The following is a 12,480-nucleotide window of genomic DNA, read 5'->3' as shown; positions in this document are numbered from 1 at the left end:
CCCTAACTGGCAACATGTACATAGCACTGCTCTGCACTGTAAATAATCAGCACTAAATAAAAGCATGAAAAGACAACGCTTTGAGGAGTCGTTACTCTAGAGTAGCCGCTACCGCTCCTGTGACAGCGCCTATCACTTAAATACTGCTTTTACAGCCAACACCCTCTAGTCCACCCTGTGCATATTTGCTGAGAAATAAGCCCCAAGGAGAAACATGGGATTCATTCAAAAGTACAAATGCTATGCTGGGAGAAGCATTAATAAGTTGCAATCCAAAGCCTTCAGATGTCTGCTGTTGATATCCCATCTTCATTCTCTGAAAGGTGTCTTTCAGGCTAACAATATTATTTGACATGTCTTAGATTTCATAACTCAGGAGTAGAGAGGGTGGGCAAGGGAGCAATTCTAATCTCCGAGTAGCATATTGGATTTCAGCTTTGGCATCATATTCTGGTTTCTTGATGTGCTCCAAGAGTTCCCACCAATGTCAAGAGGTTAATGCCGTTTAACGTCCGGATGAATGCTGCTCATATATGCAAAACTGGATATCAAAGCTCCTGTTCTTACTGCTTCCAATTGCAACCAAAGACACGAAGCAACATCAGCTGTATTATAGCAAGTCAGATCCTTGGGTCCTTCTATTTTATAAATTTATTTATTTGGTTTTTCATATTAAAATGTTACAGATCTGTATCAAACATAAATCATAAAAACAAGATTTCAAGGAATCTCCTGGACTTCCACCCTCCCCTTTGTGGGTCCTGTTATTTATCATTTCCTTCTGTATCTTTTATGATAGTCCAAATCTTTTACATCTCCATTGTATCCAGAGCTCACCCTTAAACTACGTGCTATTCTAATCCTACTATTTTATCTGTTTAAAATACCGTCAATTTTAAATTTCCCCCATCCCTTATTAAACTTTTGGTCTTCCTGATTTCCAGAGATGCCAGGGATTGAACTATCGACTTTCTGCATGAGAAAGATGCACTCTGCCAGTGACCTGCTGTCCAGAGCACACCCAAGGAGGACATTGAAACCCCTTCTACTGATATGTGCGCAACAACAGCCGCACTGTTAGCCCATAGATGGGAATAAGATAAAGTCCCTACCAGAGAAGAATGGCAAATTAAACTGTTGGGACTATGGCAAAATGGAAAAACTGACCGGAAAGCTCAGGAACCAAGAAGACCCAAACTTTAATAGAGATTGGGGAAAATTTATAACTTATCTCAGAGACCACTGTAAGCAGATGGAAACATTAGCAGGGTTGCAATCACACTTGTAATGTAGCAAGGACTATGGAGACAATGATGTTATATAAAATATAGATTATTGGAAAAGATGCAGTAGAAAAGGTTTAATAATAGGACCCATGGAGGGGAGGTGGGAAGTCCAGAGCTTCAGAGGAATCTGTAAATGTTGATGTGGATGGTTGTATTGTTATAATTTTATACTTGTAAAATCAAATAAAAAAATTTTTTTTAAAGAACCTGTGGCAGCTGAAAGCTTTCTGCAGCAGTCCTGGGAAAAGCGGGACTCTTGGAGGCTCTGCAGCCGATGTCCTTTTTTCTAGCCTCCCCCTTACAGCCCCTGAGCTGACCACCCCAAAGGGTTTGTAGGAAAGTAGGCAGTCTTTTCAGTATTTGGGGCTGACTTGAAGCACGAACATGATGAATCTTGAATTGGGCCTGGAAACAAATTGGCAGCCAATGCAACTGTTTCAGAACAGGTGTCCTCTTTTATTATTTTACCCAGATAATTACCCTAAATTTATAGCTCGGGAAAACGTAGGATTTTTATTTTGCCTTTTGTGAAAGATTGCAATCAGGTGGCCAGATTAAGTCGAAGGTGGAGAACCGGGAGGAGGGACTCGCTCCAGCTACATCACGCAAGTCGTCCCAAATCCTACAATTCACATCCATCATTGAACGCTGGAAAATTTAATCTTGAATATTGCTTTGTCCATCAAAAGGACCCTCTCCATTATAGGCAGGATTCCAAGCCAAATTTGATAGTGTCACAGATGGGGTGTTGGCTACTCCCGAGTAAGCACTCCACACATCCTCTGGATTTTCATAGTTTTATTGTGCATGCTATATACAGTGGTGAGATGTCTCAAATCATGTCTGCTCTGCATGGGGCAGAAGCCCACAATGGCGTCTCGTGGGCTCTGACCCCCCTTTTAAGACTCCAAACGCCCCTCCTCCTTGCTCTATGGGTCCTCCGTGGTCCCAAACCAGGCTCCTGAGGTGCCGTTCTCTCTCCTCCCTCCTTTCCAGCCCCTGCTGAAGCTAGCTCCTCCCCTGCTTCCCTGCTACCAACCTGGAGCTGAGCCACCAGGACTCTGCAGAGCCCTGGACCCGTCTTAACCCTTCCTGTTCCTGATTTGAACTCCCAGACTTGCTGCTGCTCTCCCATCTGGTGGAAGTAAGCAGAGTGGGCTGCTCTCTGCAAGCCCTCTCTCTTACATCCACCCCCCCTCCAGGCTCCCCCCCCCTTCCTGAGGCCTGGTTTGCCTGGTCTGATGTCTGTAAAGAGGGCTGGAAGCCTGACAGGTCTTCCTCCTCTGTAGTGTGTGTAAAATCCTGTTCCCCGTCGGTGCTGGGTGGCTGGTCCGTGTAGTTCCTTCCGTTGTCATCCTCCTCCTCCCTCTGGAAAATTGCTTCCGATTCCCGGAGGGCTCCTTGGGTCTGCGTCTCCCCTGCTCCCCACCTGGGATCGCCCTCCCCCTCTGTGTTCCCTGTGCTACTGACGTGTGGTGGTTTGGGTCTGTGGGAGAAAGGAGCGTGCAGTTCCAGTGTGCGGTCCTCCCCTTGCATGGTGTGCGTGGTTGCCTCCGCGTTTTGGGAAGCAGGAGTGCCCTGCCTGGCCATCAGACATTTTAACCCCCCCTCCCCCCACCGGGAGCCCGGGCTCGCTGTGGCACTGTAGACCTCCTCCTCTTCCTTTCTTTCTGGAACCTCTTGGCTGCCTTCTCCCTCCACCCTTCTGTCTAGTGTCTTTTGTGTGATTTCCTCCCCCTCCCTCCTGTCAGCGTCTTGTGTTGGATGTGTGTCACGTCCTCTGAACCTTGGGCTTTCCCTAAAGTGTGAGAGCAAAGACCTGTGACCCACGGGATGGACCTTTCTCGCTGTAGGTGCTTCCCCCCTGAAGGTGACAGGGTTGATCTGTGTCAGAACCTTGAAGGGCCCCAGCCTTCTGGGTGCCAGCTTCTTCCCCCTTCCCCCCATGGGAAGGCCTTCTGACCACAGCCAGACCCTGTCCCCTCCGTGGAAGACCTTCTCCAGTCCCCTGTGATGGTCTGCCCCCTCCTTGTAAGCCTCATTGCCCCTTGCCACGTCTCCATCCAGTTGTTGGTGTACTGTCTCCCTCCTCTCACCCCATGCCTCAATAGGAGGTCCCCCAATCTCCCCCTCCCCCTGCTCTGGGAAGGCTCTGGGGTTTCGCCCAAGACTGGCCTTACTGGGTGTGAGCCTCGTGAAGACATGTACTGCATGCCCCTCCGTGGGGTTGTCATGATATTGCTTGAGAATCTTCCCTCTGAGGGAGTCCTGGGGCATATACCGGGCATCATTGCTAAAGAGTAACCCCTCTTTCTCGGCAAGCCCTTCCCCTGCCCCCTTTTTCTCCCTCAAGTCCCTCCGTATGTTCTGGGTAAAAGTGTCCTCTTTGGTGAGTTGGCTCAGTTTCTCTTCCTGCATCCCCGCCTCTGCGTCGTTCCATCCGCCTGGGGAGCTGATGTGGTGCGATCCTGAGGATTCTCCTTCTTTCCTGCAGTGCTCCTTGCCGTCTGCATCTCCAAAGGTGAGATCTCCCCGGCGCTGGCTGCCCACAGGGTCATTGTCCATTAAGTCCAAAGCTAGCACTTCTGCGTGCTTGTTCACTGTCATCTTCCGAGAGGGGGTCTGTTGCGTGACCTCACCCTCCTGCAATTCCCGGCCGCCTACGGTCAAGACGCTCATGGGCAGCTCCCTTGGGAAAATGGGAATCTGATCCTGCTTAGCCAAGTGCACCGATAGGAAATCGTTGCTGCTGCCCCTGCGGAGAAGCCCGACTGTCTCCTGGGTCTGGCCTCTTGGCAGCTGCAGACTCACTTCCATCTCTTTGTCGTGCTGTGGGGTGTTACAGGAGGGCTCAGTTGTTGGTGCTCTGCCTGGCCCCTCCCCTCCTGATCTGGCATCCAGGCTTGTGTCTGTGCCTGCCTGCTCTCGCCATTCCTTCCTCTGGGGGCAGTGTTCCACCCAGTGGCTGGGTGCATTGTAAAGGCATCTCCCGCCTTTCTCTTCCCTCTGTTTTCCCGCGTCAGCGTTTGAAAGTACCCGCGCGCGGGCTTTGTCCCTCTGCATCACATCTGGCTGGAGGGGGCTGTGCTGTGCTGCAGCTGCCTCCCCGGGACTGTATGGGAACTTGTGGCCGCTGCCTTTCCCCTCCGTCTGTCCCCTCTGCCCGGACTCGCCTCTCAGCCTCCTGCACTTCCACGCCACCATGCCTCTCAGTCTTAGAGCCAGCTTGTGCTGAGGGTCGCCCTACAAAGTGCTGGCCCGTCCCGAGTGTCCTCTCTGCTTGTCCAGCCTCCGCTCCTCTGGCTTGGCTGTGTTCCGAGCTGCTCGGTTCACTAAGCTTGGCTTCCCCTGTGCCCGGGTGCCTACCTGGTGCTTGAGCCGTTCCATAGTTGCAGGGTGCTGGCAACTCATGCCAATCCTCCCTCGGCATCTCTCTCTTCTGCTTTAGATGCTGCCAACTTCATGCCGGCTGCTACATTTGCAGCCCTCTTCCCTCGGGGTAGCCATCAAGAGATTGTGGGCTTGCTGTCACAGATGGGGTGTTGGCTACTCCCGAGTAAGCACTCCACACATCCTCTGGATTTTCATAGTTTTATTGTGCATGCTATATACAGTGGTGAGATGTCTCAAATCATGTCTGCTCTGCATGGGGCAGAAGCCCACAATGGCGTCTCGTGGGCTCTGACCCCCCTTTTAAGACTCCAAACGCCCCTCCTCCTTGCTCTATGGGTCCTCCGTGGTCCCAAACCAGGCTCCTGAGGTGCCGTTCTCTCTCCTCCCTCCTTTCCAGCCCCTGCTGAAGCTAGCTCCTCCCCTGCTTCCCTGCTACCAACCTGGAGCTGAGCCACCAGGACTCTGCAGAGCCCTGGACCCGTCTTAACCCTTCCTGTTCCTGATTTGAACTCCCAGACTTGCTGCTGCTCTCCCATCTGGTGGAAGTAAGCAGAGTGGGCTGCTCTCTGCAAGCCCTCTCTCTTACAGATAGTTTTAGACAACTATGAGCAACAGACAAAGATAGCGAAAATAATTTGGGGAAATTAACATAGATGACTGGAAAGGGGAAATACATTTATGGTACTTGCATGTCACAAAAGCAGAACAAAATAAATCCACAGGCTTCTCTCTGGCGAAATGGGGCATGGATCATCCAGTCAACCTCCTGATCACCATGTTCTCGTGTGCAACAGTGCTCATGTGACCAACATTAGGTAACTTTGGAACGGTGCCTATCGGCTGTGCAGAAGGGACTGATTCCTTCCGATAACCATTGATAGCGTTGATATCATATGGAAGACTTTTCAATCTCGAAAGAGACCCCCCCCTCCAGTCATGGATATATTGGGAAGTAAACCAAAGCTTCCTCTGACACGCAGGGGTAGATCGCTTCGCAGTTCCTCACCGAGGTTGCCAACTGTTTGGGACTTTGGTGAGAATGAGGAACTGCCCTTGGGGAACTGGTGACTTACAGCATATCTAAAAACAGCAAGCATTAAAAACTACCTCATACAGGGCTGCCTTCAGATGTCTTCCAAAACTTGTGTAATTCTTCATCTTCTTGACATCTACAGTTAGAGTGCCACTGCCAAGAAGGCACTCTGGTACATGTTTAAAAGATAAGGAAACAGAAATGTTACGTTCTAAAAACAATGAAATCAATTCAACAAATCTAAAATTAAGTTTCCCAAACTTGAGTCTCCAGCTGTTTTTGGACCACAATTCCCATCCTCCCTCGCTAGCAGAACCAGTGGTCAGGGATGATGGGAACTGCATAGCCTCTGACTTTTCTCCAAAGAAAATGGGGACGTCCCATTCCACAATGATAATTTTACTATTTCTACCCCAGATATTTGACTGCGTTGTCCCAGCAACTCTGGGCAGCTTCCAACATATATAAAAACATAAGAAAACATTAAACAATTAAAAAAACTTGTTTTCCTATACAGAACAGCTCAGGGGTCGAATAACTCCATACCCTCCAACATTTCTTTCTTTAAAATAGGGACGTCCAAAGGAAAAGTGGGACATTTCAGGATCAAATGAGAAACCGGGACGGCTTATCTAAATCAGGGAAGTTCCTGGACTTGGAGGGTCTGCTGTAGTCCAAAAACAGCTGGAGACCAAAGTTTGGGAACGCTGTTATAGGGCCTTATTAGAATTGGGACCCCCGAGAGTGATTTAGTCCAACCTGCTGCAGTGCAGGGATCTGCTCTGTCTGTGTCCTGCGACTTTCCCGTATAAGGTGTTCCTAATTTCCCCAAGGGGAATGTTCATACATGCTTTTATTATGTTTTTAGATACTGTACGGTAGTACCTTGATACTCAAATGCCTTGGTTCCCAAATGTTGAAAACCCAGAAGTGTTCCACTTTTCAAACGTTTTTTAGAAGCCGAACATCCAATGTGGCTGTCGGCTATTGTTTCCGGGGCACCCTCACCAATCAGAAGCTGCGCCTTGGTTTTCGAACATTTCTGAAGCCGAACGGATTTCCAGAACAGATTAAGTTTGGCCCTTTTGTTTTTGCTATTTATTTTGCGTTTTTGTTTTTGAGGCTTTTTCAGTTAATTTGTTTTTGTGACTGTGTGGCAGGGCTGGCCCTAAGGCAAGGCTGGGTGGCGCAATGCACCAGGGCACCGGGGAGGGGGGGTGTGCCACACTGCTGCGCCCGCCACGCTGGGAAACGGGGGGGGGGGGCGCCAGAGGGATCTTCGCACCACGGCGCCAGATATGCTTAAGACAGCCCTGCTGTGTGGAACCCAGTTCAGCTACTGATTGACTGATTGTGTGACTGCAGAAATGGATAAAAGCCCCCCATCCAAACAATGACTATCATCAGTGCATGTAAGAAAAAATAATAATTTTAATTTTAATAATCTACAACACTGTCTTATTTAATAGTTTACCTTTTTACAATACATTATTGCTTGTTTTAGGGGTTGTTTTTAAAAGTCTGGAACGGATTAATCCATTTGGCATTACTGTGCTTTTTATGGGAAAGTACACTTTGGTTTTGGAACGCTTCAGTTTTGGAACAGACTTCTAGAACGGATTAAGTTTGAGAACCAAGGTACCACTGTATAGCGAGGTTTTTGTTTTGTTTTGTTTTTAAATGTTTTATGTTTTTAGATATGTTGGAAGCTGCCCAGAGTGGCTGGGGCAACGCAGTCAGATGGGCGGAGTATAAATAGCAAAATTATCATTATGAAATAGGATGTCCCTATTTTCATCGGAGACATGTCAGAGGGTATGGTAGGATGCCCCCATTTTCATTGGAGGGTGTGGAGTTATCCAACCCTCGAGCCGCCTGAAGGCACCCTGTAAAGGGTAGTTGTTTTTTAACGCTGTAATTACAACGCTCAATGTTTTATTACGTTTATATGTGTTGGCAGCTGCGCAGTAGCTGGGTATAAATTATCAAACGCCTCTCTTTTCATATGAGGGTGCGCTACAACTCCCACCACACCCAGCCAGTCGGGTCAGCGCTCAGGGATGCTGGGAATCATAGAATAATAGAGTTGGAAGAGACCACAAGGGCCATCCAGTCCAATCCCCTGCCAAGCAGGAAATACCAACAAAGCATTCTTGACATATGCCTGTCAAACCTCTGCTTAAAGACCTCCAAAGAAAGAGACTACACAACACTCCTTGGTAGCAAATTCCACTGCCGAACAGCTCTTACTGTCAGGAAGTTCTTCCTAATGTTTAGGTCAGGCATAGGCAACCTTGGCTCTCCAGATGTTTTGGAACTACAACTCCCATGATCCCTGACCACTGGCCCTGTTAGCTAGGGATCATGGGAGCTGTAGTTCCAAAACAACTGGAGAGCCAAGGTTGCCTATGCCTGGTTTAGGTGGAATCTTCTTTCTTGTAGTTTGAATCGGTAGTCCCCGGGAAACAACAAACCCGAGACAAAAGTTTGGGAAACCCGGAGGGAATCCTTAAAAAAAACATGCCTTGGAAATGCTTTTTTAAAAAAAGTTTTGAAAGATACAGTACGTGAAATTTGCCCTAGCTCACCGGCGCCGCCACCTAGCATGGACACGTTACACTGCGAAGCGTTTCCTTCACAGCCGTGTGGCTGAATCCGCTTATATATAACTTGAGGCCGCTCAACTGTGAGGGAAGAAACCGCGCGAAACGTCGCCTTCTTTCCTCCCTCAGTTCCTCCTCAGTCAGGGACTCGGACGAGGCCGCTCTGCCCTCAGGCGATCAACGCCGCTTCCCGACTTTTTTTGCGCGGGCGGAGGTCACGCGCGCCGGCGTCACGTAACGGAGGAGGGCCTGCCCGTGCGGGAGAAGTCATGTGATTCTGGAAGCCCCTCCCCTTTTACTCCTCCTCGGCGCCTCAGAGCGAAGCTTCCACACGGCGGGGAGAAGCTCCGTCTGCTTGCCAAGTCGGTAGCAGAGAGATGCGGACGCCGGAGTTCTTCGTTGTCGTCGCCGCCGTCGTTTTGGGGGCCACGGTGGCCAAGGACCCGGTGAGTTTCTCTTCGCGCTCGCCTCCTCTGCTTTCTCCCACCCCCGGGAAAGCGGCGGAGTTAACACAGAGAGAGAGACGCGCGCGCACAAGAAACAACAACACCCCCACTACCCCCGCCGGCCAAAAGCGTTCCTGAGCGGGTGCAGAGTGCGCATTTGGTGTTTCTCTCGACGCATCCGCGTAAAGGGCTGCTGCTGCTGCTGGGGAGCAGGCAGACGCTCCCTCTCTTTTTTTAAAGGATCCCAGGGTGGTTGGAGTCGGAAGGGGACCCCCAGGGTCATCTAGTCAAGCCCCCCGCCATACAGAGATGAATATGCAGCTGCCCCGCACGGGGATCGAGGTTGTCAGCATTGCACTCTCACCCACTGAACCCTCCAGGCTGAAAGGGAAGTTCAGGAAGCAGTTTCTCAGTTTCTATTGCGAACCGCCCTGAGATCTTCTGGTTTGTTTGTTTTTTTATTTAGGTTTTCAGATTTTAAAAATTTGCAAACAATTAACAGTCAACATAAAAAGAGAATTCCAAAGAATCTCCTTTCCTCTTTCCCTTTGTGGGTCCTTGTATTAACCTTTTTCCTCCTGCATCTCGTTTATTAATCCAAATCTTTTAAATCTCAAGAATAGCATTATTATTATTATTATTATTATTATTATTATTATTATTATTATTATTATATATCCCGCCCATCTGGCTGAGTTTCCCCAGCCACTCTGGGCTGCTTCCAACAAAAGAGTAAAAATACATTAAAACATCAGTTATTAAAAACTTCCCTAAACAGGGCTGCCTTCAGATGTCTTCTAAAAGTCTGATAGTCTGATGGGAGGGCGTTCCCAAATTTCACCATTAAACCACAAGTGTCATTCTGATCCTACTAATGATTTTAATTGTTCACAGTGGTTCTTAAGTCAAATTATATATTTTCCCCATTCCTTATTAAAATCCTGCTCTTCCTGTTTCTGATTCTCCTGGTCATTTTTGCCAATTCGGCATACTCCCATCAACTTAATCTGATATTCCTCTATGGGAATTCCTCTGCCTTCTTTCAGTCTCTGGGCTAATAACATCCAAGCAGCTGTAGTCGCAGCCACCCTGTGATCTTCAGGTTGAAGGGCAGTATAGGAAGTTAGCTAAAAGATGATGATAATAAAGCAAGGCAAATGCCGCAACCATATGCTCAGAGGTGTTTATTTTCATTGACTGATTTACAGGCTCGGTCCTGGGAGGGAGGGAGGGAGGACCCAAAGCAATCTGCTTTTTACCATGCTGACAATGAGGAGAGCAGGAATGGCCAAAGGACTTCCCAAGGGATGATCAATCCTATTGGCCTGTATATTGCAGAGGAAGAAGAATAGGCAGCCCTATTGTTGTTTCTCTTCACTTTTTGCTGGGGATGCTGAAGTCTTCTTGCTTTGGGCATCTTTCAGGCAGATGCAGGGCTAGTAATGATTTTCCCAGTGGGGAGGAGGGTTTGTGTCAGTTGCCTACATCTTTAGAGGCTCCTATCCTGAGTCAGAATCAGCTGGACTGTGGGTGGGGGTGTGGTTGGATCAACAGTTGGAAGGTCCTGCTGAACAAACAGCATTTGTGTGTGTGTCCGTCCCAGTCCCCCCCACTTGAGCATAGTGCAGTGGCTCTCACTGTTTTCCCTGGGCCATAGTTTCAGAATAAAAATTTCCTTGCGCTGCACCCATTTTTCTAATTTGATACCTGTGAGGGACAGGGGATATCGCGAAGTCCCTCCCCTCCTGAGTTCAAGCCCGTCCCCGAGCAAAGGGGAAAGCAGGGAGAGTTCCGATTCCAGTGGGGAAGCAGGAAGTCGTGTCCGAGGCTCAGGCAAGGTAGAGGAGCCAAGGTCCCAGGTGGGACAGGAAGGGGCAAGCAAGGGGGGAAGACCCATCCCCCCAACTCCAGAATTACGCAGGAAGAGGAGGGGCAAGAGGATGGGTCTGCCAAAGCTTTTGTGTTGGAGAAAGACGCGCCAAAAGCCATTAGGAGGTTCTGAAACCGACTGACAACATCGCTCCGTGTAAATAGCAATGACTTGAGCACTGTAAATACGCAGCACCAATAAAAGAATAAAATGCAGAGCTGCGTAGCGTAGTTACTCTGAAGTAGTCCACTCCGGCCACTGTGACAGCAACCTCCTAATCATTTTTGGGCTACTTTGGAGTTGCCGGGATGAGCGTGTCAGAGGCGGAGAAGTGGCGGCAGATCGCTGAGCAAGCCCAGCTAGAACTGCAACAGCTGTCGCTGCAGGCGCAGGGAGAAGTGAAGGCAGCTAAAGAGGAGACTAAGAAGGTCCAGGACGACCGGCTACAACTTGCGGAACAGGTGAGAGAGCTTCAGGAAAAAGAGCAGCATTTAAGGGCGGTGGCGGTAGACCTCCAAAACAAGCTGGATGCAGAGAAAAACAAGGCGGGAGGGGCACCCCAAGTCCAAGTGCTGCCAGGAAGGAGAGCCGGGACCCTAGTAAGCAAGTTCAACGGAGACCCGAAGGAGTTTCAGGGCTTTGAGACTGAGATTGTGTATGCTCTTGAGCTGCACCACGATGAGTTCCCTGATGATGAGCACAGAGTAGCGTTTATTGTGGAGCACCTCACAGGGGCGGCCAGGGAGTGGCTAAGACCGTTAATTGCAACAAGGAATCCTTGCATGAAGAATGTCAAACTGTTTCTAGAAGGTTTGAAAACGATGTATTCGTCCGATAGTCATATGGACCAGACTAAGGAGGAACTTCATAATTTACGCCAAGGAAATATGACAGTTCGCGCGTATTGGGCGAAATTCACCATGCTGGTGCACAGATTGGGGTGGGATCTGGAGTCGGCCCCGATGCAAGCGGCGTTCTACTTGGGGTTGCATGAGGAGGTGAAGGATGAGCTCTCGAGAGGTCCAAAGCCCAGTAATATGGATCAACTGAGCAAAGCGGCTCTGGCGGTGGGGGTGAGGCAGGAATCCAGGTGGAGCGACAAGCAAGCAACGCGCGCAAAGCGGGCTTGGTTCCCACGGTCGCAGGAGAAGCCACTCCCTCAACAACCCTTTCAAGCCACGCCGGGGGCCAGTCAGGACCAGGAACCCATGCAGATTGATAGCGCGCGCGCGCGGGCTTTTCAAACCCCAGCGGCGCCAAGGCGCAAGGAGGGAAGGGGTGGGAATTGCTTTCTCTGCAACTCCCCCCAGCATCTCGTCAGAGACTGCCCACATCGCAGGGAGTGGCAAGGAAAGGCGGGAACGGTTGTGCCCTCCCCCACTGACGCAGCACCACAGCAGGGAAACGGGAAAGCCTGGCTGCAGGAGACAAGGGGCGGCAGCCAGGCACAGTCAGCAGACAACAGCCCCAGCCCACCCACCCGCACAGAGAGGAGCGGAGCCAGCCCACCCCTCCCAGAGCAGGAGTGGTTCTAGAAGTGACGCTCACGCTCCCAAATGGCTATCCCCTGACAGTCCTCGCCTTAATTGACAGTGGGGCGTCAGCGAACTTCTTCTCGAGGAACTTTGCAGAAGAGCACCAGATCCAGCTTCTGCAGCTGGATTTTCCTCTGCACGTGGCAACCATTGACGGCAGAGAGCTGCTGGGAGGGGCCATCACTCATCAAACCCCCCCCATGAGAATGACGGTTGGAAGGCACTCAGAGACACTGGCATTCAACGTCACCACCATCTCAGACCCCCCAATCGTTTTGGGCATGAGCTGGCTGGCGCGCCACGACCCCTCCATA

At 50.0% G+C, this 12,480-nt stretch overlaps 1 protein-coding gene across 1 annotated transcript in view; it reads left to right on the top strand.

Annotated features, from left to right (window-relative positions):
* Nucleotides 1-8,603: 8,603 nt before the first annotated feature.
* Nucleotides 8,604-12,480, top strand: part of ASAH1 (N-acylsphingosine amidohydrolase 1) — a 30,266-nt gene continuing 26,389 nt past the window's right edge. The window contains exon 1 of the mRNA XM_035112207.2: nucleotides 8,604-8,761. Coding sequence (XP_034968098.1) covers nucleotides 8,693-8,761 — 69 coding nt within the window. The 5' untranslated portion in view covers nucleotides 8,604-8,692. The remainder of the gene's footprint in view (nucleotides 8,762-12,480) is intronic.

This window comes from Zootoca vivipara, chromosome 9 (assembly GCF_963506605.1).
Source record: "Zootoca vivipara chromosome 9, rZooViv1.1, whole genome shotgun sequence".
NCBI classification, from domain to species: Eukaryota; Metazoa; Chordata; class Lepidosauria; order Squamata; family Lacertidae; genus Zootoca; species Zootoca vivipara.
The sequence above is the reverse complement of the archived record's forward strand: the minus strand, read 5'-3'. Positions and strand labels throughout refer to the sequence as shown.